The following is a 26931-nucleotide window of genomic DNA, read 5'->3' on the forward strand; positions in this document are numbered from 1 at the left end:
TTTTTTTGTGACTTAGTTATCTATCCTTGGAAATGCACGGGCATGCGCCATGATCCTGACATCGTTTTTCATGGAAATAAGGGCATTTTACAAACGGTGCGTGCTGCAAAATTCTGAACATTGGTAGTGAAAAATGGGTCAACGAAACGGAAAAGGGCAAAAACATCGACACCAGTGGAGACTAATGATGCAATATCGTCTCCAGTTGCACTGGACAACTTGGTATCAAAGCTAATGTTAAATGGGTTCTGTCACAAAGGCATTGTCTTTCCTCCTTGCTAACTCCTTTTGCAAAAGTAGACGACTAGGTCGCCGTGGACACGCAACTAGTCTCTCCAGAGCTCACGTTATCCCACCATGTAGTGACTGAATCACCATTCACTCCTATCACCATACATTAAATAAATTTATAATAACATTAGAGGTACTAAAGTTGATTAACTCAAATTTGGTCATTTTTCATTGAGTGCCTAAAAGCAATTAGTGATTTCACTTCCAATCTGTTTCATTACTTTATAAATCAACTTAATATATCGATCTCGACGTTCTTAGCATTGTTGAATTAGCAACACATAAATAAAGATTTCAAAACTTAAAAATTGTTTCACTTCATGAGGCATAAGGTCTACCTCACCATCCCGTCTACATTCTTTGAGATAAGTTTCCTAGAGCTACTACGTGGTCTCTTTGCCCGACAGATTCCTTGTCTTTGCTTTCTGGTGCCTCTTTGCCATTCAAAATATAAAGACGAAAACAACGTTTCGGTTTTATCATTAGTCTGGCATAGAGGGGCACCTAGTTTTGGAGGCACTTATATGACGTGCTATAGAGGCAATGACCAAACTATATAGTTAAACCACAACTTCACTCACGTACCAAATCCATCGGTTTTCCGTAACTTTTTAGCGAAATAACTCATAAATCAATCATGCGATGTTCCCACACTTCACTAAAATAGTCAAGTGACCCATTTCATCAGACAGCTCATGCTTATTTGGAAGTTCTGAAATTCGAAACAACTCCCCGTCAGATCTAATCTTTTACTTATATTGGCAAAGTCCATTTCGCGACAGACCTCCGAATTTGGGGGTCGTCAATCTAATTTGCCATTTTTATTGGGTAGAGTTCATTTCCAAGACATGTAACTCCAAATCTTCGGCGTTGCCGTTCGAAGCTTTCCCGTAAATAATTCACACTTCTTTTTTTTTTTTGTTACTGGCCGTAAAATAATTTATATATGGGGGGAGGTTTCGTGGGAACATCGCCGAGCCCTGTCAAACAGCTTCTTCACAGTGCAATGCTCGGAGAAGTTACCTCGAAAGGTCCGTGGGAACTGGAAACGATAAGATGGGAAAAGGGCTGGCTTGGTCAAGGGAATCTCGGGCTCTAAGCTGAGATTAATCAAATAATAGAACTCGACCAAAACCAAAGAGGAATTGAATAACCATTCTATACATAAAATAAATAAATTAGGCATTAGGCCAAGCTGTAGTTGGGTCTGCTTTGTCAAGATCCTCGGAACTCTCAAAAGGGTTTTCTATTTAAGTTGGCTACTTTCCAAAATTAAACCTCAAAGAACCCCAATTTGACATAAAAAGAATAATATATACATGGTCGCCCGGAACATCCGCCAAAAAACCTCAGACCAGAAATTCCCAGCATCTACACAGAATCTTCAATCTTTACCTAATATAAAAAATTTCGAGTGATACAGCTACACGAATGCTCTCGTGTATTATTATTTAAACAGGAACCCAAAAAGAAAAAAAAAAACCATCACGGCATAATTTTTTAATCAGGCCCATGTGCATTGTAATGATTTCATGCTCAAGACTAAGGAGTGCTCATCCGATCATGCATTAAAAAAGTACGGCAAAAGCAAAAGAATGCATAGTCTGTGGTATGAACCTTTAGCATAATGAATTGATTTCGCCGAGGAATAAAGTTTTGATGCATAACGTAACGTCACGGTGACACACAACTTGGGCAGCTTAAGCATTATAGTGGCACTTTGTGGGCTCGGACAAGAAGCGGCACCAAGAGACTACGGATTTTCCTAGTACGAATCATTATTGTTAACTGTTTTATCAGCTCCCAACGAGGCATGGCCAAGCTTTAATCCCAAAAATGCAGTCCATAAACCAAGTCCTCTCATCTTCTAATCTACCTGAGACCCCCGCTCTTGTCCCTCGCGTAGCAGTTCATGTACGTAAGAACGCAGACAAAGAAGCTGAGCATAAAATAAGGTTTGCTAAATTGCTATCAGTGGAGTGCACCTGTTTTCAACTAACCATTTGTCAGTCCAACCGATGCAACTGCATTAACCTGAACCACAAAGAAAAACGGTTGTTAACTTAAGAGATGGTCCAGTCATTGTAGTAAGGCAAGGAGCTCCCTGTACTAAAATTTTCGGCAAAAGTACACCACAAGTGCCATAACTTATGTACGGCGATCACTTTGGTGCCATAACTTTTTTTCGGATCACTTTGGTGCCAAGTCGGAGGAAAATCGATCACTTTAGTGACTCCGGTCAAAAAGCTGACATGGCATTTATATTAAAAAAAAATGGTCTGATTTGTACACGGTGAAAATTACGTGGCTTTTTTTCGAATTTTTAGAAAAATAATAATAATTAAAAAAAACAAAAAGGTGTTGCGGCGGCGGCGAGGAGCCCTCGCCGGCTGCTCTCAGCCACCACCGCCGGGAAGGGCCGGCGGTGGTGGGCGTAGTGGTCGGCGAGGGTCGCCGCCCTTGGCCGGGCCGCGACCCTCGCCTCGCCTCGCCGGCGAGGCGAGACCTCGCCGTTGCACGGGTCGCGACGGCGAGGCCCCGCCTCACCTTCGGCCGGGCAAGGCCGCGCCTCGCCGTCGCGACCCGGGCGACGGTGAGGTCCGCCTCGCCCGGCGAAGGCGAGGCGACTCGCCGTCGCCGGGTCGCGACGGCGAGGCGTGGCCTCGCCTTCGGCCAGGCAAGGCGGGACCTCGCCATTGCCTATGTCGCGACGGCGAGTCCGCCTCGCCCGGCGAAGGCGAGGCCAACCTCGCCGTCGCTGGGTCGCGACGGTGAGGCACGGCCTCGCCTTTCTTGCCGGGCGAGGCGAGACCTCGCCGTCGCGACCAGTGACGGCGAGGTCTCGCCTCGCCGGATCCGGCCCTCGCCGGGCGAGGGGAGGGTCGCCGGGGGTCGGCGAGGGTTGTTGGGCCAGGGGCCGGCGACCCTCGCCCACCACCGCCGGCCCTTCCCGGCGGTTGTGGCTTGGCGGCAGCAGCAGCGAAGGCTCCCTCGCCGCTGCTGCAGGGTTTTTTTTTTTTTTAATTAATTTAATATAATATAATATTTTAAAAAAATACACGTCAGCGGGCTAAACGGCGTCGTTTTTGGTTTTTAATGCTGACTGGACCTTTCCGGCCAGCTGTGTCAGCGCCACTTCAGATTTTCGGCGAGCCACGTCAGTATTGGCACTAAAGTGATCGATTTTCAAAAAAGTTGGCACCAAAGTGATCCGAAAAAAAGTTATGGCACTAAAGTGATCGCCGTACACAAGTTATGGCACTTGTGATATACTTTTGCCTAAAATTTTTTCACTCTTAACGTCTCACATCTCATATCTGACTTACACTTAACATAATACGCGTGAACCAACTTTATTTGGAAGCTGAACGACCGATGGTTCATTCTTCATTGATTTTCGCTTTTCAACGGAAAAATTGCTTGCTGTTGCACAATAGACAAATTGGCACTAGGGGTGATCGGTTCCAGGGTGGGTTGGGTCCGGACCTAGAACCTGAAACCAACCCTGTTATAACCGGTTCCCAATTTTTGGAACCCGAAACCAACCCTGTTTTGGAACCAACCCTGTTTTTCCAGTCCGGTTTCAAGGTCTACCCGAGAACCTTTTTTTTTTTGTTCCTTTTTCCGATTTTATTTTTTTCTAGCAAAATAATATAGGTAGCAATGAAACGATTTAAAATAAAAGATAAATAACAAAAACCACTATCCGCCAAAAGTAACAATCCCCAAAATGAGCAATTGAAATTACAATCCATCAAAATCAACAATCCAAAAGCACTATGTGGCAAGACATAGTCCAATCGCATAAATCTTTAAGAGTCACATTTCCAGGGAATTTATTCAACATGTTTAGCTCTTTATTTTGCGCCATGATGAGATAACTCCTCACTTCTGTTTCCGAATGAAATATCTTGAAAGAAAAATCAAGAGACTTAGCGGTAAGGCATCTGCTCTCACTAGAAAAATGTCTATATATCTCATCTGAATCACACAATATTTAGATGACTTTAAGGGCCGTGTTATTTCGCTCATAGTTGTGAAACATATTCCAATATTAAACCGGAAATCGGTTCTAAAACCGGTGAAGTAGGGTAACGTGATATAGACTTTTTACTTTTTTGTACATTATCTCAAAACCGGTTCTAAAACCGGTTCTAAAACAGGTTTGGGTTGGTTTTTACTTGGAACCGGAAATCGGACCGGTTCTAACCGGTTCCCAAAAAATGGAACCGGTACTCGGACCGGTTCTTGTTAGAACCGGTTCCCGGACCTGTTTTTCGGGTGGGTTGGTCCGGTTTCCGGGTAAACCCGGTCCGGTTGCACACCCCTAATTGGCACCTCTTACATTCATTAATATGTTAAAAAAAAGAAGAAGCAAACTTGGCGGTTTTCAGAGCGGAGTTGAATTCAGGCAACATTACACCCGGGAGAAAAGGAAAAGTTGGAGTTCAAATGCTCCGACACCTAGTAAAAAATTCACGGTGTCCCTAGTTTCATTCACTTCACATAAACCCATATAAAGGTCACATTCAGCTGTCAAATAGTCCCTTCAATCTCTCGTACACAAGAATATGCTATAAAATAACTCAGAGAACACATATTTTCTAACGTACTATTCCATAAAGGTAAGTTCAGACCCGAGAAAGCATCAACCTGCAAGGGGGCTTGTATGGTCGAGTGATCCAATCATAAAATTAAATCACTCGCTGTTAAAAAATATTACAATCAATCGGCACCATCCATCTTTGAAACTGTTGATCATGTTGGTCGTTGATCTTAGCAAAAGCTGCTTATGCTTAGTAAACAAATAATCAATAAGGTAAACGAATCTCATTCGTGGTTAATATTTCAGGTGTAGTAAGTACAAATATTGAATTAAAACGTATAATTGTTAGCAATAGCTAATATTGACAAAAACTAATCAAGTCCACTAAAAAACGGTTAATGAACGCACTGAGCAAAGTCAAAAGAAAGATAAATAACATACAAAACAAGAAGTTTTTCTAAAAGAAAACACAGAAAGAAAAATTTTTAAATTGAAAATAGAAAAAAGAAACAAAAAGGAAAGTGGCTAGGTAGTGGAAGCCAACCGCATCGACCCTATGGAGCAATGCCGACCCTCGCATGTCGCTAGAGAGGACAGTGCGACCCTCACCAACTATCGGCGAGGATTGCCTTGCCTCAGATCTATCAAGGGTCGTGCGACCCTCGTCGGTTGGAGAGGTTCGTGCTGCTCTCTCCAACAACAGGTGAGGCTGCAAAAGGTGTTGGAGGACCTACTGTTAGCGATCGGAGAGGTTCGAGCCACCTCTCCCTCCACTTTTTTAATTTTATTTTTTCTCAATATAATGTGGTGTAAATTATGCATATGCTTATTAGGTGAAATGATTATTTAATTAATGTTTTAGTTGAAATGAAAAAGTTTACTAAGAACAAATATGATTTACGTGAATAAGGTTGACTACCGGTTGGCCAAAAAAAGGTTCACTATTGACAATTCTTTATTAGTTGAAATTGTCTAGTACAATGAGATAATTTACCAGGATCAAGTAATATTTACTAGGGTTAATACCACGAAAAACTCTAAACTGGTACACTTGTGACACATTTACCCCAAACTAGTTTTTTGACCATAATAAAACCCAAACCGGTACACCTGTGACAATTTTACTCCGAACATACCACAAAAAACTCCAAACTGGTACATATGTGACAATTTTACCCAGAACTAATTTTTAATATTATTTTTTTTTTTGAATTTTTTCTTTTTTCTTTTCTTTTCTTTTCTTTTTTTTTCCTTCACCTTCAACCTCTGGCCGGTCCGGCGACCGGCCAGAGGCGGAAGCCGGCGAGGGCCGCCCTCGCCGGTATCGAGCGAGGGCTGCCCTCGCCGGTGTCGGGCGAGGGGGCCCCGCCCGACGCCGGATTTGGCGAGGGAGACCCTCGCCTGCGTCGGGCGAGGGCCGTCCTCGCCAGCCCAGGGCAAAGGCGACCCCTCGCCCGACTCAGGCGAGGGCGGCCCTCGCCCGACACAAGCGAGGGTCCCCCTTGCCAGATCCGGCGTCAGGCGAGGGCCGCCCGACTCCAGCGAGGGTGGCCCTCACCAGATCCGGCGAGGGCAGCCCTCGCCCAATCCCGGCGAGGGCCGCCCTCGCCTGAGTCGGGTGAGGGTCGCCCTTGCCCTGGGCGGGCGATGACGGCCCTCGCCCGACGCCAGCAAGGGCGGCCCTCGCCCAACGCCGGCGAGGGCAGCCCTCGCCGGCTTCCGCCTCTGGCCGGTCGCCGGACCGGCAACTGGCCAAAGTTTGAAGATGAAAAAAAAAGAAAAGAAAAAAGAAAAAAATAAATAAATATTCGAAAAAAAATAAAAAAATTAAAATTAAAATTTTAATTCGTGGTAAAATTGTCATATATGTACCAGTTTGGGGGTTTTTTGTGATAAATTCAGGGTAAAATTGTCACAGGTGTACCAGTTTGGGATTTTTGGTGGTAAAAAAAATAGTTCAGGGTAAAATTATTACATGTGTATCAGTTTGGGATTTTTTATAGTCAAAAAAATAGTTTGGGGTAAATGTGTCACAAGTGTACCAGTTTAGGGTTTTTCGTGGTATTAACCCTATTTACTATAAACAACCAATTTTTCCCAACAGATAGACTATTTTACTCTTCATTAAAATGATATACCACAAAATAGATGAAGTAACTGAATGACGACACTTTACTACACACACAATTATTTTACTTTTGCAAGACAAAGATTTAGGCTCCGTTCGTTTGGCGGAAAATATTCTCCTTTTGGAAAATATTTTCCCGGAAGTCATTTTCCTGGAAAATGTTTTCCCGGAACATAATTTTCCGATGTTCGGCGACCAATATGAAAAAGTTTCGGAAAATATTTTCCGGTGTTCGGCGGCCAGCGGCGGCGGCGGCCGGCGTCCGGCGGCCGGCGTCCGGCGGCCGGCGGTGGCGGCAATGGCGGCCGGCGACCGGCGGCGGCGGCGGCCGGCGACCTTAGTGAAGAAGAAGAAGAAGAAGCTCCGGAAAATGATTTTTGCTTTTGAAGAAGCGGAAATCATTTTCCGTAGACTTAGGCTATTTTGTGAGGGGGGAAGGAAAATATTTTCCCACGGAAAACGTTTTCCGCCCCCCGAACACCGGAAAACCCGGAAATATTTTCCGGGAGAATATTTTCCGCCAAACGAACGGAGCCTTTAGTGAAATGATCTACTCTACCTTTGATTAATGCGATTCAGCACAAACAAACTTTTGACCAATTACCCGAAACAATTGAACTGGCGTTACCGTGAGTTCACCATGACCAAGCCCCACATTTTGAAATCTTGTTTTAAGTGCATTCGGATTCCCAAGACAAATCAAACTTAGATGTCGCCTGGTTTTAATAGTGGGCAAAGGTACAAATTGACCGACTCTAGATGAACTCCTGCCCAGATGAGGGCAGATCATCCATACCTAACAAACTAGAAGAACTTTAGCTCTAGTGCAGTGGAGCACCCATTTGGGGACTAAGCATATCCAAATTATGGGCTAAAACAGTAGAAACAGGTCTGAGCATTTGCATCTGTGAGCGCACACATGTTAAGACGGGATATCTATGCAGTATCAAGCATTCTGAACTTCCAAGTAGTGCCATGGAACCCCTGCAGCACATTGTCTAGATTCTACAATTGACTTAACAAAACATTAACAGAGGCTAAGATTAGATGTTTGTCGGGTTCTTTAGCCTCACCTTTGTGCCCAGCATTCTGGGAGGGCACCGAAACCCAAACATGCTTACTCTTTCCAGAGTTAGGTATTTCAAATGAAATACGGAGCAAAATGTCTCCCAGATCCATGATGCAATTTCCGTTGCGCATACCAGGACGTGCTAGGCGAAACATTGACTGATCACATAAGCCTTGTTTTCACATATCAGGGAAAAGATGGGTGATAGGATACGAGAAAGTGCCCGAGAAAAATGGAGTATGCACTAACACCAAGCATAACTATTACGCTAACCGGTGTGTACTCCTGCGTATCAAGATAAGAAGGTAAAACTGACCCAGCCCAAGTTGTATCATTTAGTTCAAGTGCGGATCCCGTCACTTCACAGAGCCTCTATCAAACCGACCAATGTTGATACATCTCGAGCGACAGTACCTCGTCTTATGACGGCGATGATGCTTTCCCCTTACTAAAAGGATTTCAACCAAGGAAAAAGACGCAAACGAATGGTACGCCAAGATTCAAAGCTCGTTCGGGAGATCAGAATCTCCGAACGACTCTTCCGAAAGACATCGCGCCGATCACTGAATTAGGTTTTGATTTCAGTCGCAGGAATAGGGGCATCAGACCTCGCGCTCACTCGACATCAATCTAGTTAAGTCGAAAGGTAGGAATACGAAGATCATAGCTAGACAGAGAATTTCCAGCTCAAGCAGAAGCAACGACGGAGCAACGTCTATACCTGGTCATGTAATTGCGGTTACCAGAGAAAGCCGGCGACACGCGGAGCACCGACGGAGAAATCGGCCTTTTCTCCCATCTGTGAACGAATCGATCGATCGACGGTCACCAGTTTTAAGGGGAACAAGCGACGCCGCATTCTGATCAGAAATCTGCAAGAAGCAACGAGAGAGATCGAGGAAGAACCTGGAGGAGGAGGCGATCTTCCAGAGGGGAAAGGGGCTCCACATCGTCGAGCCTGATGAGCTCCTCGTTTTTCGGTGGAGATTGGAATGGAAGGTGAAGCAATGCTCGAAAGGACGGTGTTTGGCGTTTCTGAGTGCGTACAACCAAAAAGGGGCAACTGAGATGCCAAAAAAGGCGGGAAAGTTTCGGCCCGCAAAATAGTTTTTAGGGAAAAAAACTACCAAAAATCACAAATTATATTTATTGTGATATATTTGCTCCAAACTTTTTTTTATGACATAAAAAATCTCAAATTATGCACGTTGTGACACATTTACCTTCCGTTAGGGTTCTGTTAAAAATTTCTGTTAAAACTCTGACATGGCGCTCGGTTGACGCCACGTCAGAAAAAAAAAAATTTAAAATTCAAAAAAAGTCATTGTTCATTGCGAGTTACTGTTCATTATCTTCTCGCTCGGCCAGAGCTCGTCCGTCGATGCCCATTGCCGCTTGGACCTCCGGGAGCTTCGTCGTAGCTACCGACCATAGCAGCTGACAGCTCGAAGCTTGGCCATGGCCGCACGGCTCGAGCTCGAAGCTTGGCCGAAGTCGATCTTCGCCTGGACCTCCGGGAGCTTCGTCGTAGCTACCAACCATAGCAGCTGCCAGCTCGAAGCTTGGCCGAAGTAGATCTTCGCCTGGACCTCTGGGAGCTTCGTCGTAGCTGCCGACCATGGTAGCCGCAAGCTCGAAGCTTGGCCATGGCCGCTCGGCTCGAGCTCGAAGCTTTGCCAAAGTGGATCTTCGCCTGGACCTCCGGGAGCTTCATCGTAGCTGCTAACCATGGCGGCCGCAAGCTCGAAGCTTGGCCATGGCCGCTCGGCTCGAGCTCGAAGCTTGGCCGAAGTGGATCTTCGCCTGGACCTCCGGGAGCTTCGTCGTAGCTGCCGACCATGGCAGCCGCAAGCTCGAAGCTTGGCCATGACCGCTCCGCTCGAGCTCGAAGCTTGGCCGAAGTGGATCTTTGCCTAGACCTCCGGAAGCTTCGTCGTAGCTGCCGACCATGGCAACCGCAAGCTGGAAGCTTGGCCATGGCCGCCTGGCTCGAGCTCGAAGCTTGGCCATGGCGAATGCTCGAGCTTGAAACTTGGCCGAAGTGGATCTTTGCCTGGACCTCCGGGAGCTTCGTCATAGCTGCTGACCATGGCAATCGCGAGCTCGAAGCTTGGCCATGGCCACTCTACTTGAGCTCGAAGCTTGGCCGAAGTGGATCTTTGCCTGAACCTCTGGGAGCTTCGTCATAGCTGCCGACCATGGCGACTACGAGCTCGAAGCTTTGCCATGGCCACTCCGCTCGAGCTCGAAGCTTGGCCAAAGTGGATCTTCGCCTGGACCTCCGGGAGCTTTGTCGTAGCTGCCGACCATGGCAACCGCGAGCTCGAAGCTTGGCCATGACCGCTCCACTCAAGCTTGAAACTTGGCAGAAGTGGATCTTTGCCTAGACCTCCGGAAGCTTCGTCGTAGCTGCCGACCATGGCAGCCACAAGCTGGAAGCTTGGCCATGGCCGCTCAACTCGAGCTCAAAGCTTGGCCATGGCCGCTCCGCTCGAGCTCGAAACTTGGCCAAAGTGGATCCTCGCCTGGACCTCCGGGAGTTTCGTCGTAGCTACTGACCATGGCAGCCGCGAGCTGGAAGCTTGGCCATGGCCGCTCGGCTCGAGCTGGAAGCTTGGCCATGGCCGCTCGGCTTGAGCTCGAAGCTTGGCCATGGCCACTCCGCTCGAGCTCAAAGCTTGGCCGAAGTGGATCTTTACCTAAACCTGTGGGAGCTTCGTCGTAGCTGCCAACCATGGCGACTGCGAGCTCGAAGCTTAGCCATGGCCGCTCCGCTCAAACTCGAAGCTTGGCCGAAGTGGATCTTCGCTTAGACCTCTAGGAGCTTCGTCGTAGCTGCCGACCATGACAGCCGTGAGCTCAAAGCTTGGCCATGACAAAGAAAAGGAAGAGCTCGAGTGGCCGCCATGGCCAGGCTTTGAGCTTGAGCTGAGCGGCCATGGCCAAGCTTCGAGCTCGCGGTTGCCATGGTCGGCAGCTACAACGAAGCTCCATAGGTCTAGGCGGCAGTGGGCAGCGACGGACAAGCTCCGGAAGAGCTTCGGAAGAGCTCTAGCCGAGCAAGAAGACGATGAACAGTAATTTCGAAGACGATGAACAGTAACTCGCGATGAACAGTGACTTTTTATAAAAAAAAATCCTAATGTTGCGCCACGCGAGCGCATGTCAGAGTTATAATGGAAATTTTTAACAGAACCCTAACGGAGGGTAAATGTGTCACAATGTGCATAGTTTGGGATTTTTTGTATCACAAAAAAAAGTTTGGAGTAAATGTGTCACAATGGGTATAGAGTAAATGTGTCACAATGGGTATAGTTTGGAGTTTTTGGTGGTATTTTCCCTAGTTTTTACTGCAGAAGTAATTTGATGTGTTTATTTCACGAAAGATAAATAATTTAGAAAATATTTTTCTAATAACTATCGTTGTATCACTAACAAAAATGAATTAACCACTTTTAATCCATAAAAATATTTAAACATAAATTGTTACGGATAAAAAAAAATATTTTTCATTAATTAATTATTTCAATCGATACATATAATCATTTTTTTTTAAAAATATTTTCATGAATAATTTGATCGTTTTTGTCTCGGCCCAGTTAAGGGTATAGGTCCATTATCTATAATGTGAAAGGTTCCGAGGCAAGATCTGTTCACATGAAACATTAGATTTTTTGCTTAGCATCTCAGGGGAATCGAATACGATCCGAAAAGTTTGCCCAGGTGGAACAACCACTCCGCACCAACCATCATGCGAGTTCCGAGACATCATTAGACAAAGACGTAGCGGAAATATGGAGGTGAGCATCCATGAATTCAGTTCTATACAGATTCTTCGATCACAAGGTCATTGTATTATCAAAAGAATAAATCTAGAGTCCTGGCATGATAGATCGCGGACATGTTCAATCGCCTGTACTTGTAGTCCTGTAAAAACACTAAAAGCACAAGCATAGTGGCAGAAAAGCGAGCTAAATAGATAATCCAAAAGACTAAGGACAGTTTTATTTTTGACTTCTATCTTTTTCGTCCAACTTCCAGCTGGACAGAGACCTATATCCAGAAATATACACGACAAAAATGACCTAAGTAACCATTTTAGCAACCATAGATCACTGCAAAAATTCGGTGCCCAGTCCGTCTTTCAATTAATTTAGTGTGGGGACAACCTATTTAGTCGTACAGCTTCTGGCCACTCGTGCGGCTTAGAAGGCCGCTCAACAAGGCCAGTGTATGACCGCACGAAGAATTCTTTATTTTCGATCCTGATAATGTTATGATTGCTGGGTACTTGAGCGCACTTGCCGAAGAACTGAACTTGTTAAGCTGTGCGTTCTTGTAAGAAAGGAGGCATTTATTCCTGAGATCCTCCTTCCAAATATGCCAGAACTTGAAGACCTGTTGCCGTTCGCATCTTCAGGAACTTGGTTTCCATTTGAACCCTCGGGGGTTCTCGAGGCAACTTCTGAATCTCCTAGACTCTCCTGAAAAGCACAATGACCGACAAACTTGAGTCTCAACAAAGCAATAAGTGAAAAATATAAATCATGGAGGATAAGTGATGGCAAACTCACCATGATGCCAGAGGCAGAGACAGCACTATATAGGGGCCGGAAAACCTGCAAAAGAAAAAAATCCAATCAGAGACATAACAAATTGCAGATTGAGACGCGTTACGAAGGTGCATCTCAAAATCTAGGCACTGACATCCAAAGAACTTGCAACATTATTAACCTCTCTCCTCCACCGCAATTAGAACCCATATACCATCGTAAACAAAGCAACCACTATCCCAATGACAAAATTTCTGCCGAACATAGAGATTTTCAGAGATCCAACAAATTGTAGACCAGCGTAGAGATACTCATTGCTTGATCACTCAATTCATCTACTTTGTATTATTAGCTACTGTTAATGGCAAGTTAACCAACCTGGCGAGATCCATTGGAATTAGATGGTGATGGAGGCAATGAATTAATATGCCCCTGCACAAGTGACATCCAATGAGAACAGGCAGAGGCGAAAACAGAAAGCGCATATGCAAGCTACACGACAACATCTTACAGCGGAAGCAGGTGAAGCAGGGGCCGGCTCAAGAGCAGCTCTAGTCGAAGTGGTCAGTGAAGCCTATAAATTTAGTGAAAACAAGTTGATTAAGCTACTAACAGCTAGACAGAGACAACCAAACTTAAGCAGCTGATTTTAGGATGTCAAAAGTAGCCTAGATTCTAGGCTCATCCCAATGAAAATTTGGGTGGATGCTCTAATAATAAATAATTCCACCCACAATATACCAAAAAGTAAACTAAGTGCATTTTATCTGGCAAGTAAACGAAGGTATAATTGAAATTTGACAAAAATTTACTTTTCGTCCAGTATCGACATATTATAAGAGAGAACAACCAACCGATGAGGGATCTGCAAGCTGAGTTGCACCACAGAATTAATTGCAATGCATACAACCACAGAAATGTCTATTTTCGGGAGAGAACTAAACAATAACAAGGAAAATTGCCAAACTGTGGAGAAAGGAAGGAGTTTAAGCACATACCTGACTACGCTCTGAAGTTCTTCCATTACTCAAACTCGAGGCAAAGGCACACAACTCCAGTACTCCAATGTTTGTAGTGTCCTGTGCAGCAGATAATCCGCCATAGGGATTACAATCTAACAACAAAAAAGATGCAATGCAATAAGAATCAGGGGACTAGCAACTGCAATTACCTGTTTGCCTTCGATTCTGCCAATCTTTGATTCCTGAGACATGAGAGCACAAAGATGGAACAAGTCAGTTACAGAGAACAAGATGATTACACAAAAAGAAAAAGAAAAAGAAAAAGAAAGAGCTCCTATGAGATTATTCACCAGATTCTCTACTGCGCTCCGAACACTTGTAACATTTGCATTAATTGCCTCCATTTCAGCACTTATATCGGATACCTGAAACATTAAAAGTCATTACTAAAATATTTGTGTACTGCATCAGGGGAAGCTGTGTAGGAAGATTAATGTTGAGCTGGATGAGTGGTTACAAGAGTTAGATGAGCAGTTTAGTAGTTCCAAATACGGCCGTGATGAGTCAGTAATCTTGTACAAAAGCTAAGTGAAGTGGAATTCACCAATTAAAGAAATAATTGCAGCGCACCCCGCCCCCCCTCTTTTCTCCTTTTTCTCTCCCTCTGTCTCTCTCGTTTTCTTCTGCTGATGAAGGCACAAGATTCTGAGTTCCAAACTAAAATATGCAGGATCCAAAGCATTGAAAACGACACCGCTAGCAGTCAAATGAAGTATTACATATACGGACTTTTGGAAAACAAAATCAATATTAAGTAAGAAGTTTCTTTCAGCAACCAAAGAGTACTATGTTCTAGATCAAGCTTAATGATTGTGCTTTTGGCCACTACCTAAGATTGAACATACCGTATCTTTTGTTTCAGCAGTAAGCTGGGCAAACTCATCCAAGTTGCAATCCAAGCGATCGATTCTTGAAGATAAATGGCGCTTGGTGGCCTGAAAAAGACCAGGATCAGCAAAAATCAATTACACTATTAGCAAACACCCATCATCTTCTAAAGGTGTAGGAGGAAAGTTACAATCAGCATGTCTACTTTATGAAAGTACTATTTCATAAATCTAAGCAGTCTGGTAATTCTCATTTTCGTTCTCTTTCAGAAAGTTCAAAATCATATACATTTTCCTATCACCACACCCACCTAACCAAAAATCTATGGTTCAAAGAGAGCAGCAAACTTCATGTGTTTTAAACATTTTCTCACAAAAGTTACTCGCAAATTGTCTGCTCCTTACCGAATTCCCAATAACAGAAATCTCTTGTTTCATGTATCATGCATGAATCACGTGTTCATTCACACATCACATGTGAATGAAATATCATCAATCGATATTCAAATCACTCGATGGAAAGAGAATTTCTTCCAAATAGAAGAACTGTTTCTGAAAGCAAGCGCACTAAATGGAAGTACTTAAAGTTTATTTACACTTCCTCACTCCAAACTGTAAAAATATGCACAACATGAACACAAACTGAAGGGGATAGTTTGCTTTTATCAACAATCAACGGTGCATAGCACTAAAAAAAGTTAGAACTATTTTGGCAACCCAGAGCATGATGTGCACATACAGTATGACCTCCAAACATTTTATAGGTACATGTCAATAAGATTGAAGGACAGCATTAAGCTGTCAGGGAATCAATATAATACCGAGATCGATGAATAGACATTTTCAAGTTGTTTAGCAATAGATGTGCAGGCATCTGATAAACTTCGCCTCGTAGCAAACATCAGATCAGGAAGTTTCCACCCCTGTAGAGCATTTTACAGTATGCGTCAGCCTACAATAGAAAAGGTTAAAAATTGTAGAGTCTACCTACCAAGTACTGAGATAGATGCAAAAGGCAAACCTTCCACCAAACATATCCATATCCCACCACAACAACAACTATCACAATACCGTATCTGCTGGTGCCTGCATACAGCAATACAAGTCAAAACCTCCTAAAGTTGTAAAAGAAACAAATAAGTCAATAAAAGCTGCTACGCGACAAAGTTTATGCCGTAGCAGTCTCCACCAAACACACACAAAGAGATTTGACATAGCACGTATAGGCAGCAAACAGATTGTCTAACACAAAAACCTGTTCCAGAAGTAGTTACAATTGTAACTGGCCTACTTGATGCCAATATCTGAAGTTCCTGCCTGAGGCTGTTAACCTGCCAGATACACACAATAAGCAAATATTTGTCAAGAAAAGTCCAACTAGTGCTGAAGTTTCAAGAACCTAAACTAATCAAACAGACAGTCAAAATAAAGTCCCCCATTAACTTGGACATATTTAAATAGATCTAAGTGCTGAAGTTTCCTTGAAACTGTTTTATTTCCTTTTCACAACCATAACAAAATTTTTACGCTCATTTTCACAAACCTTCTAATGGCCTGTTGCGAATTAATTAAATACCAATGGGAAAGGTTTACAATGGCCAAAAAAACAAATAGACAGTTTTAGGGTACCTTTACATAGTCAGAGAAAAAGTACACATAGTACCACTCAAAGATGGTCCCAATAACAACCTTGACAGACACATATAGCAATTATCTCTCAAGTACTTAAGAACAATATGTACAGCGTCAAGTTGAACAGTAAGACATAGATTTTCCAACTTTGTCAAATTACTTCATTACATAATTACAGCATAGCTTTCATATGGCAGCAGTTTGGTGCAAATCCACAAGGAAGCAAAACTTTAATATCCATAGAAGAGTCATGCTATCTAGCATTTTCTTTGGACCAGCTCCTTCAAATAGTTCTGTCAAGACAGATCAGCAAACCCTTATATCTCTTTTTCCAAATTATTGCCATATGTAAACATAAGAAAATATAGCTTCATATCAGGAAGTAAAACAGATAAATGAAGTCAATGCTATAAGAAATCATGGAGCACATGTAAACCTGAGCCATCAAGGAGTCATTGCGTGGCTTGTTCACAGATGAAGTGGACTCATCTTTCCTGATTCCCTTCAGCACCTGCCACAATCACTCCACTGTAAGAAAAGCTTCAACCCCATTGCTTCAAAAGGAAAAATGAAGGCAAAATTTTAATAAAATGACATTTCTCGTGAAGGCAGATATATTACCAATTTCCTGTGGTACACAAACACTATATTGAATACTATTGACTGCTAGTTAGATGACTCATATCAGGCTTAAGGATGATATTCACATGCTTTTGTTGTTCTGGTGCATAAATAGACTACAGAATGACGATTACAACATCAATAAGTAATTTTTTACAGGGAATTCAGTCAGAAACCGTTTTCTCTCCATGTGCCATCACACTGGATAGTACAATCAGATAGATAATGCATTTGCTTCATGACAGGGCAACAAGTACCACCTTACTCGTAAAACCATCCATGTCACCACCATCTTAACCTCTTGAAAATATTAATCCTAAGGATAACTCTACAGAAACTACATTTTCTCCACCATCCAATTGATCTTGACGAAAATTTATTCTAGCCCTGCTTGCAAGCCGAAAAAGAAAAAGGAAATTCAGATTATATATTCCCTATCCCTTCTACCAAAACAAATGAAAATACCAACAGGGCATTAGAAGCCTCTGGGTTGATGAAGAATTGGATTTCTACAAGTATGGGCCCAATAGGCTCAATACTTTAGGTTCGAGGCTAAGATAACGAGATGTTTATGGAAACTAGAAGAGAAGAAAGCAAAATTACATCATTTGATGGTATATTATTCATAAACAATTGAACTGGACAAAAGAAATATGGAGAAAGGAAATAGAGACACTGAAATAAATGCAGTTGCATACCTTAAAAGCAGAGAAAACATCTGAAACATTTGGCATGCGACCTTCTTTTGCAAGAACCGACCCTACAATGCCTAGATGACATAAGACGACTTTCATCAGTCAGCAACACAATCCGCTGAGACTTCCAATTAAAATATCACAACATGAACCTAATAGGTTTCCAGGAAATGAAAAGACCCACGAAGGATTAACAGTAAACATCAAACAACTAGCACCATTAAAAATCCCAAGCATAAAGTGTTCAAGAAAAACTGCTTCACATGCATGCATCAGAAAGAAGAAAACATTAATATTTCCTCTACAAAAGAGGAATTAGATAAAAAGAAACCGTATACACCAGAACTGCATATTCTGCATCAGTTGATAGACAAACACTCAAGGATGCTGATCTAGTGAGAAATTCACGCCTCGTGTAGCTGAGGTTTGACCTATTTTTTTCCTTGGGGGCCTAAAATACATGGTACCTAGTCAGTGGTTCCTGTAGTTTCCGGACTCAAGATTAACTAGGTATTCTTCTGCGTTCACTAAGCACTTAAACATCACCAACCTCGTTCAATGGGCAGAATTTGAGTTCTTTACCAAATAAACGGAAGTCATGCTAATATAGATATTTATTGAACTTTTGCAGCATATCATATATCTATTCTTGGACGGCAAATGATGAAGTGATATAAACTCACAAACTCTCGATGCCATGGGCTCCTATCTTACCCATATACTCCAGGGAACATTCTGCTCAAATAATTATCAGGATCCTGAAAGGCATAGGTCTTTTCATGATAAGAGGGATTCGTTCAGACTATTTCTCCTTTCTAATAGTTTCTAATGAACAAGGGCATCGCCAGCAAATTTAGAAATTGACCACATCCCCAAATGCATTACCCTCAGGAGAGAACGCACTTCACCCACTACAGTTATCGGTAACTTACACAGCTAAGTGATTAATTTGTACAAAGTGACACAACCTACTTCAAGCAATGCTAAAGCCAAACTCAACATTTCTTGCCAGCAGCAATTCTTAGCTACTGTAACAATGGTCACCGCATCTCATCAGAGATGTTACCAACCAAGCCACGGATAGGCCCTTAGTTCCACAAGATCTCCGCCATCACATCCCTTCACCTCACCAGAACACCAGGGCCTCCAAACGTGCAAAACACGAACCATGATTTCCGCCCGCCAAACCTGCCCCGAAGTATTTCAACAGGAACTACTCGACGACTCACGCAAAAAACACGATTTCGCAATCGTTCTCTCGCTAGACAGGACAGGACACCAAGCAACCGCACAGCACCAAACACGAGCCACCGAATCCCCAACCACCGTAGCACGAAACCGCGGAAATCCAGGCCTATTGAAAGGGAGCGGGTTCGTGAACTAACCTGCCCCGACGAGAATAGCGAGCTTCCCGAGAGGGAGCGCCATCGCCGGCGGATCAAAACGGACGGAATCGCAATCGAGTCGATCGGCGGAGGCGACAGCGCCGTCAGAGCACCGAGACCATCGTCGGAGAAGCGGACGGCACGGCCGGTGACGAGAATCGCCGGCGATGGAGGGAGGGAGGGCGAGAGGGAAGGAGGGAGAGGGTTATATAGTTTCGACGACTGGTCTCGTCGCCGTCGCGGCTCGCTTCAGTGAGAGACTGGGGAACTCCGAGCTTGCCCTCAGCTTCTTTGCTGGGAGAAAGAAAGAGACGAGCCCCTATGCACGATTTCCAAGATGAATGACCCTCGATTCCGCTCCAATTTACGAATCCTGCCATCGCACGGGGCCGAATATGCCCGGTCGCGATTTTTCTTGGGCCGGGGAGATGCCATCAAAAAGGGCAAAAAAAATGTGGCGGAATATATTCTTACCCTTAATAAAAAAAAATTTGGACGTGAATTGTTGTTAATAATGATAATGCTTTTTTATTAATTTATTTTCGTTTCCGAAAAAATAAATGATCTGAAAAGCATTTTCACAAGAATAATCGCTTGTATCATTTGCAAAAATAAATGAATGATAATTATTTTTTATTGTTCACAAAAATATTTATTATGTGTATCAAAATTCGAAACTAAACTCGCGAAATTCAGCGCACACCTATTCATGGATCCAGTGGCCGTCAATAGAAGTGGGCCCAGCTTTTGGCCCGTGAGGCCGGTCCGGTCCGAGCTTACTATACATAAGATTTTTGGGCAAACTCAGACAAAATTCACTCTTCTATGAAACTCGGCCTCCTTAGATATGTTATCCTCTTTAGCATTTTCATTTAGCCATGGACCGATAAAAATAAATGAGCTCAAAAAATCCGGTTACGGGCAGCCCTAACTTGATCCAATGAGGTCTAGATATTTCTCTAAACTCTGGATGGCTAATCTAGATGCATCCATATGAAATTTGGACACGTGCCCGAGCCTACTCGTGATATAAAAATAAGAGTCGTTTGGTTGAAGGAAACTTTCTCCGACTTCATCGATTCGTTACAAACGTGGACATCGCCCTCATTTAAGCATAATTAAAGACAAATATGAGTAGTGGTCCCATTCACAACTCTGAATGGGATATTAGCAACCAAGGGAATTGTTGCGGTGACGAGGGATTTGAACGGGAGACCATGCATTGCGTTGGACCGCTCGTATCTGTGGGTTAGGTTTTGCAAGCAGAAGGGAAGCCCTTTTCACTAGCGACTTGTCCAGTAGAACGGTAGGTGTGACAGTAATCAGTTTATCTTGAGAGCGATTCTCTTTGAGAAATGATTAAGTGACTGTCATTAATCTACTGTAAGAATAATATACTCTTTTGGACCACAAAAAAATATATAATTATTGTTGTGGGATCTACTCCTTCAAGAATTTGTGACTTGCAACATGATATTATTCTTACATTAACCTAAAATTTGTAATACTAGCAAAGTCCATTCTCTTTCTCCTACGAAGGCTATTAACACACCCACCGGCATCCAGAAGTTGATATCTCTGCAGACATCCTAGCTAGCTAGGTCTTCTCTAGGGCTGTCAATAAAGCCCGGCCCGCCCCGGACCAGCCCGGACCGACCCGGCCCAGCCCCAAAATTTAGGGCTTCTTCGGGGCGGGCCTCCTCTGGGTCGGGAATAGTTTTAAATTTTGAATATTATCTTTATTTCGGGCCGGGTCGATCCGGGCCAGGCTTTTTTGACAGCCGGCCCGTGACTTAAAATACCCTAGCGCATCCTCCTCCTCTTCTTTTTCGCTTCGCCTCTTCTTCTTCGCTTCGCCTCTTCTTCTTCCTCCTCCTCCTTCACCAGACCATCGCAGCCTCTCTCTCTCTCTCTCTCTCTCTTCTTCTTCTTTCTCCTCCTCCTTCATCAGACCCTAGCGCATCCTTCCCCCGGGTCGGTCCGAGCCGGGGTCGTGGGGCTGTTCCTCGCCGAGTTGCCGCACCTCTTCGTCGGCGACGCGGCTTCGCACCAGAACGAGAACCCTTCGATCGCGGCTGCCGGATCCCCCACCCCGGCGGCGGCAAGAAGGACGCCGCCGCCGCCGCCGCCACCAAGGAGGGGGGAGCGGATGCGTGGTGGTGGTGGTGGGGATCCCGCTTTGAGGAGCATCGGGAGCTCGGCCACCATCCGTCCTCCGCCCTCGGCGTCCTCACCCACCCGTCCTTCGCCGTCATCATTGCCGGCGGCCGAGAACCCAATTTACCCACCTCCTCCTACTCTGGGGAGGCGCCACCGCCAGCACAGCCGTCCTTTCCCTCCAGCGACTCCCCACCTCCTCCTGCTCCCCCAACTGCAAACCCGAAAACCCGGACCGACTTGACCCGGACCGACTCGGATTTTCACTTCGGGTTCTATGCGTTTTGGGTCGGGTCAGGTCAGAGAAAGCATGCGCCCCTCGTGATTCAGGTCGGGTCTAGTATCATAGAAACCCGACCCGACCCATTGACACCCCCAGTCTTCTCATCACAAAGTCACGGTCCCTTTCCTACTTTGAGATACATGTGTCAATTGCGTTAAAGAAGTCTCATGTCAAATAACTGATGTGGTATAGAGCAATTAATATGTCATAATTGGCCCATAACTCATGTCTTAAACTTTTGAGTGAGGGTGAGTTTAATCGGATATGTTGTCGAGCTCAGACTTGGGATCCCTCCTGGCGATCTCCCAACAAATGGTATTAGATTGATTAGCGATCCACTCCTAAATATGTATTGGTGTTTGGTGAATATCTCAAGGAAAGAATCTAGTAACCAACGCGGTTTCCGGACAGAGAGATGCCTAAATTAAGGGGGAGTAGACTTGACGGTGAGCTCACACGTGAGGGGTAGTTGGCTTGTAACTTATTCGCTTAAACTTTTGAGTGAAGGCAAGTCCAATTAAATATGTTGATGGGCTCGGACTTGGACTCCATCTTTATGATCTCCGAGTTTGAATGTGGCCGCTCATGAGATGGCTAAATGGGCGCTGTGAATAGCTCTAAGTCACTCTTTTCCTTCTTCTGTTTTGCCGATAGAGTTCCTTTGCAATTGGTATTCTGGATATTGAATTAGATCCTTTACTTATCATAAAAACAGATAGTTCCAAACGCTAGAGAGACTAATGATGTACACAGGGGTTAGCGTGATTGAGGACTAATTAACAGTATTTCATGCAACATATAATCAAGAGGAAATATAAAAATAATCAGCTGGATATATTATTTCCTTTAGACACTGTGTAGTTCAAAATAAGGTACGTGGTCAATTAACCCATTTTTTCAATATACAATATGTATATAACTACTATCTCGATGTCCCAGAATACGAAAATTTAACGGCAACAACGGCGTTCGTGACCTATTAAAGGGAGGTACTGTAAATCTGCAACTGGCTCAAGATGTGCTCGAAGTTCTCCGTGGACTTCTCGATCTGATGAGAATGCACTCCTTCGTAGGTCGTCACCACGACGCCTTCGTCTTTGGTCAGTCGTTGGACTTGCTTCTTCACGTTGCAGCCTTGGTACGTGCATCGGTAGTAGCTCCTGCATGCATGCATCGCATCGCTCACAGATGTTAAGACAAATATAACAGATGATAAACTACTCATTAATACACATGCATGCATGCACACATGCAAATCGCAAAAGGTACTGGGCTCATTCATATCTGGGATTATTCTAGAAGGTGAGATAGGAAACTTGTGTCGATATGACAGTGAAGCCTGTTCAAACTTTTCGGTCAGTCGTAGAAGGTTCTCGTGGACTATATAAGAGGAACCCAAGCCAATATTCAAAGCAATCTTAATTCTGCAGAAGCGGAAATCTGTGTTAAATTGATCCAATCATGCCGATTTATGTTTGACAAACCTATTAAGAAAGGATAGTAAATGATCCTTTTAGTCAACATCGCTGAGAATTTTGCCCCTATCGGTTAAATTCGGAGTCATCGTCGGCATACTGGTTTGCTTCCACAAAAGAAAGGTATAGAGGAATTTTTATCATGGCTAGGCTGACCACGAGAATGTGAAATATCCGATTGTACGGATTTCCTTTCTTTTGAGTCAAGCCAGAAGAATTAATCATACACCTGCGTACTTATAACGCTACCGTATACTCCATGACTCACCGGAACTTCCAATTAGTTAAGCCGTGCGGGTCACCATGATACATCCTCTGGATCATAATTCTGGAACTTATGGAGCACAACATCGTTTAAACGTGAAGGGTTTCTACACTGTAAATTGTCGATTTCGTGTTTGCTTCAAGTTATGCAGTGATGTCAAACCCGATTGGAATCACACGGCAACATGCAAAAAAAACTAGGTGTTTTAAGTTCGACTAAACTGAACTAGAATTTTCTTCATTCAAACCCAATGTACCAAACCTGAACTCAAGTAATACTCTCTTCTCAGTTCTCACGCATCCTCCAAACAGTAAAAAGAGAGAGAAGTTCGAGTATGTACACTTCAGTTCCAATTCGGGAAAATTATCAAAATAGTTATAAATCTATTGCAATTGTGTCAATTCAGTTCTAAACTTTTTTTGTGCCAATTCAGTTCTAAACCTTTTGCATTTGTGCCAATTCAGTCCATCCGACCAATTTTGGCCGGCCAACGCTAACATGGACGCTGGCAGGGCAGCGAACGCTAATGTGGTAATTTTTTAAATATATTTTTTTATTTTTTCAAAAAAATTTATTAATTTTTTTTCCTTTTTTTCCTTCATCTTCTTTAGCCTCTAGCTGATCGCCGGCTAGAGGCTGGGGTCGGCCTCATTCGAAGCGATCGGCGAGGCCGGCCTCACCTAGGGGACGAGACCTTGCCAGATCTGGCGAGGCTCATCCTTGCCGACCGCTAGCGAGGCCGACCTCGCCAGTGGCCGGCGGGGCCGACCTTGCCGGCCCCAGCCTCTGGCCAGTCGCTGGTCCGGCGACCGGCTAGAGGTTGAAGAACATAAAGGAAAAAAAAGAAAAAAATTAATAAAAATATATTTTAAAAATTACCATGTCAACGTTCATGGGCTGGCCGGCGTCCACGTCAGCGCTGGCCGGCCAAAATTGGCCGGATGGACTAAATTGGCACAAATGTAAAAGGTTTAGGACTGAATTGGCACAAAAAAAGATTTAGGACTGTATTGGCATAATTGCAATAGGTTTAGGATTGTTTTGGTAATTTTCCCGTTCCAATTCAATGATGTGAAAACGGTTTTAATCCAATTAAGCAATTCAATGGTATGAAAAGGGTTTTGGTTCCAATTAAGCATGGCAATCTCTAGAGCACCTATAATCAAAATATTAAATACTAAAATGCGGAATCATATCGAGAATCACAGCGATGGCAACATGTGAAGAAAACCCTTGATTTTTGGTTTCTAACGGGACAAATATGCCAAATTTAGCTCTTATATATATGTGCTTCCTTTCCTGTGTCAATGGAATTGACAGCTACCAAACAACTCTATTCTCTCCACCTCTCTCTCTTCTATTTCGATCCTGGGCTGTGCTGAGCTACGATGAAACCAAAGGGCACAAGTTATACAAAATCTAATAGCTCACGATATCGATCAGGATAAGTAACGGATTACTTTTCTAAATTTCGCCGATCAGAGAGGGTAACCACATCGTATAGCTCGGCTGTGAAAATTTTCTGACCAGTCGTTTGTGCTGGATTAACCTAATCGCCGAATTCTAGGGATAGGGTGATTATGGTGGTCGCGTGTAGATGTTAGTTCGTCTCGCAATGGGAGTTCTAACCTAATCTTTCTTGTTCAACGTTTCCAGCGTCTAGAAGAAGCCTGAACATATACAGTTCGATGATGATAAGAGGATATTTTGTGTGTTGACCTAGAGAGAGAGAGAGAGAGAGAGAGAGAGAGAGAGAGAGAGAGTAACAAGCAAACGATCAAGAAAGAGAGTTAGAATTAACTATTTAGGATAATAAGTTGTTCAAAATATGTCGCTCATCCTTGTTTAAAGATTTGAATGTTTGCTTTCAGAAATGGTACCGGTGCAGGAGATCGTCCCATTCAGTCCGTGTTAAAGATGCATAAATCTATGTTTTCTCATGCTCTTCTAAAAGGATTTTGTTAACTAAAAACTTAAAGAAATAATTGACCTCAATCAACTAACTCACCGTGGGAATTTGTTGTTCTTCACGGCCTTTTGGCCATATTTCCTCCACCGATAGCCATCGTCAAGTATGTCCACTTGGCTCCTCGTCTGGAAAGCGTACTTTGGCTTCTTCACCTTCTTAGCTCCCTTCTTCTTCGCCGCCTTCAAGGCGTCCTCGGCATCGTTCTCGTTTGCCACGGGCGCGTCCGGCACGCGATGGTGGTCCGACGACGACGAGTTCGACGTGAACAACCCCAGATAACCACTACTTTGCTCGATGTTGTTGCTATTATCGTGGCCTTCGAATTCAGTGTTGTAAGGACCCAAACTGGTCAACCTAGGGTTCAGTGACAGCAAGGACGGAGATGAAGAAGATAGCAGCGGTGAAGACGGGTAAGGGAGGAGTGAAGAAGAGTAGCTCAAGTTCTCCATGAAAGAGCAAGAAGAAGAGACAGGCTGGTCGCAATGGGTGTTCATGGAAGGAGAAGAAGGAGACGGAAGCGAAATACGTTGGGGATTTATGTGGCTGGGAACGTGCAAAAGAAAAGGATGGGAAAATATTTAATGCAAGGGGGTGGCTGCTGCAGCGACGGCTAAGCGTCTAATTAGCTTTTCTTTTTCTTAACTTTATCCTACGTTAGAAGTCGTAAACGACACGTTAGGCGGTAACGTATTACTCAGGAATAAAGATGGGAGTACAAAGAAACTATATTATAAACGAAACATGTCTTGCATCTGCTAGAAGAGGTTTGCACCATTTGATACATGTATCCCTTTTGGAAACATATATGATATCATATTAATTCCAAATAACGTTAGCGTAGATAATAATGCGGCAGCCAAAATACGGCCCATTCATTTAAATATCCATTTAAGCTTTATGGAATCTATCTGTATATCGTTTGTGTATACTCCTAGCAGCAAATAGTACATAAATGAATGTAACTTTCTCATTCTAGTACAGTAAATTAGTTGAAGATTCTAGGTGCATACATACTGACTAAGTGAGCTGCCGACGAGCCGTGGAACAAGTGAGTTTCACGAACAAAAGGCAATAGCCACGCGCGCAGTTCGTTGGAATCTACGTTTTAACCACACTGATGACAAATGAATCACGTCACCGAACACTGCTCAAACGACCGGAAAAACAGTTTTCTCAGCATAAACATGGACAGAAAACGAATCCTCTGTGTATAAACAGTGCAGAGCTACGATCAGAGGGCGGCGGATGTGGAGATGCTGCGGGGACTTCTTTGACTGCACGGTGAGAAGTTTTATCGGGAAGAGCAGTACATAAACTACACGTATTGAGCTAATTTGGTTGGTTTATACCAAACTTTTTAAGGGTAAGAGCGCAATTGTTTGTTCTTTTCTCCATAGATTGCGACACGTGGAAGGTGTGCGGCGTGCGCTTGCTTTTCTCAATGTTAGGCTCGTGGAGATGACGATGTTTCCGCCAAGTGACGACGGATACTACACGTTTGGATCAATTATAGCTACGAACGACCGTTCCCATGTGCATCACATAGTTCATAGCTTAGCTTCTATATCCATGAAATGTTCAATGCAGGACACTAGATTGCTCTTGGTCATTCACCGAAAAGAAAGAATTGGCGTAGCCCATGTTATTTTTCTGCGCGATCTATTTACTGAAATTAGGAAACGACTGCGATATTTACTACAGTTTTTCTTTTTATTGATGTTTTCTGGCGTGACGTATTTGAATACTAATCTTCGTTTCATAAAATTGACGTTAATGACAAGTCCGGGGGTTTTTGCCGAGTTAGGATGAGTAAATTGACGCCACAAGCCTTGTTGGGGTAGTGACGCAACATTTTGAAAAATAGATGAGTGGTTTCGAGATAAAATTTTAATGCGATGTGTCGTTACTTCACAAAAGCATAAGGGTAATAAAAGTATCCTTGCTCAGCAAGAAAACTTTCATGCAATGAAATCCAATCATCGAGACCCCATAGACAACCACAAGATTCTACCA

The 26931-nt window shown here is 43.7% G+C and overlaps 2 protein-coding genes and 1 long non-coding RNA gene across 4 annotated transcripts; all 3 read right to left on the bottom strand.

The window, feature by feature from the left end:
* Window positions 1-1896: 1896 nt before the first annotated feature.
* On the bottom strand, window positions 1897-9066 carry LOC130137665 (uncharacterized). Its single transcript, XR_008816027.1, has 3 exons — window positions 8941-9066; window positions 8039-8833; window positions 1897-2325 (listed from the first exon to the last, which is right to left on the bottom strand). It is a non-coding gene; the product is annotated as an uncharacterized LOC130137665 (long non-coding RNA).
* Window positions 9067-12014: 2948 nt separating this feature from the next.
* On the bottom strand, window positions 12015-19058 carry LOC115672019 (uncharacterized). 2 transcript variants are annotated; one of them, XM_030593758.2, is made up of 14 exons: window positions 18770-19057; window positions 17388-17458; window positions 16505-16579; window positions 15692-15767; window positions 15458-15522; window positions 15258-15359; window positions 14455-14544; window positions 13900-13974; window positions 13759-13791; window positions 13586-13666; window positions 13099-13161; window positions 12966-13019; window positions 12609-12653; window positions 12015-12518 (listed from the first exon to the last, which is right to left on the bottom strand). In XM_030593758.2, the coding sequence occupies exons 1-14, from the start codon at window positions 18810-18812 to the stop codon at window positions 12309-12311; spliced, it is 1083 nt and encodes a 360-aa protein (XP_030449618.2). In that variant the 5' UTR covers window positions 18813-19057; the 3' UTR covers window positions 12015-12308. The 2 variants fall into 2 exon arrangements, with proteins under 2 accessions (XP_030449618.2, XP_056165433.1); XM_056309458.1 differs by lacking the exon at window positions 13099-13161 and having other exon boundaries at window positions 18770-19058.
* Window positions 19059-22024: 2966 nt separating this feature from the next.
* On the bottom strand, window positions 22025-25480 carry LOC115671733 (probable WRKY transcription factor 75). The gene is made up of 2 exons (XM_030593363.2): window positions 24958-25480; window positions 22025-22369 (listed from the first exon to the last, which is right to left on the bottom strand). Exons 1-2 carry the CDS (start codon window positions 25410-25412, stop codon window positions 22189-22191), a joined length of 636 nt encoding a protein of 211 aa, XP_030449223.1. The 5' UTR covers window positions 25413-25480; the 3' UTR covers window positions 22025-22188.
* Window positions 25481-26931: the final 1451 nt, after the last annotated feature.

This window comes from Syzygium oleosum, unplaced genomic scaffold (assembly GCF_021117445.2).
Source record: "Syzygium oleosum isolate NSW1041296 unplaced genomic scaffold, Sole_v2.1 Sole_v2.03, whole genome shotgun sequence".
Classification (NCBI taxonomy): Eukaryota; Viridiplantae; Streptophyta; class Magnoliopsida; order Myrtales; family Myrtaceae; genus Syzygium; species Syzygium oleosum.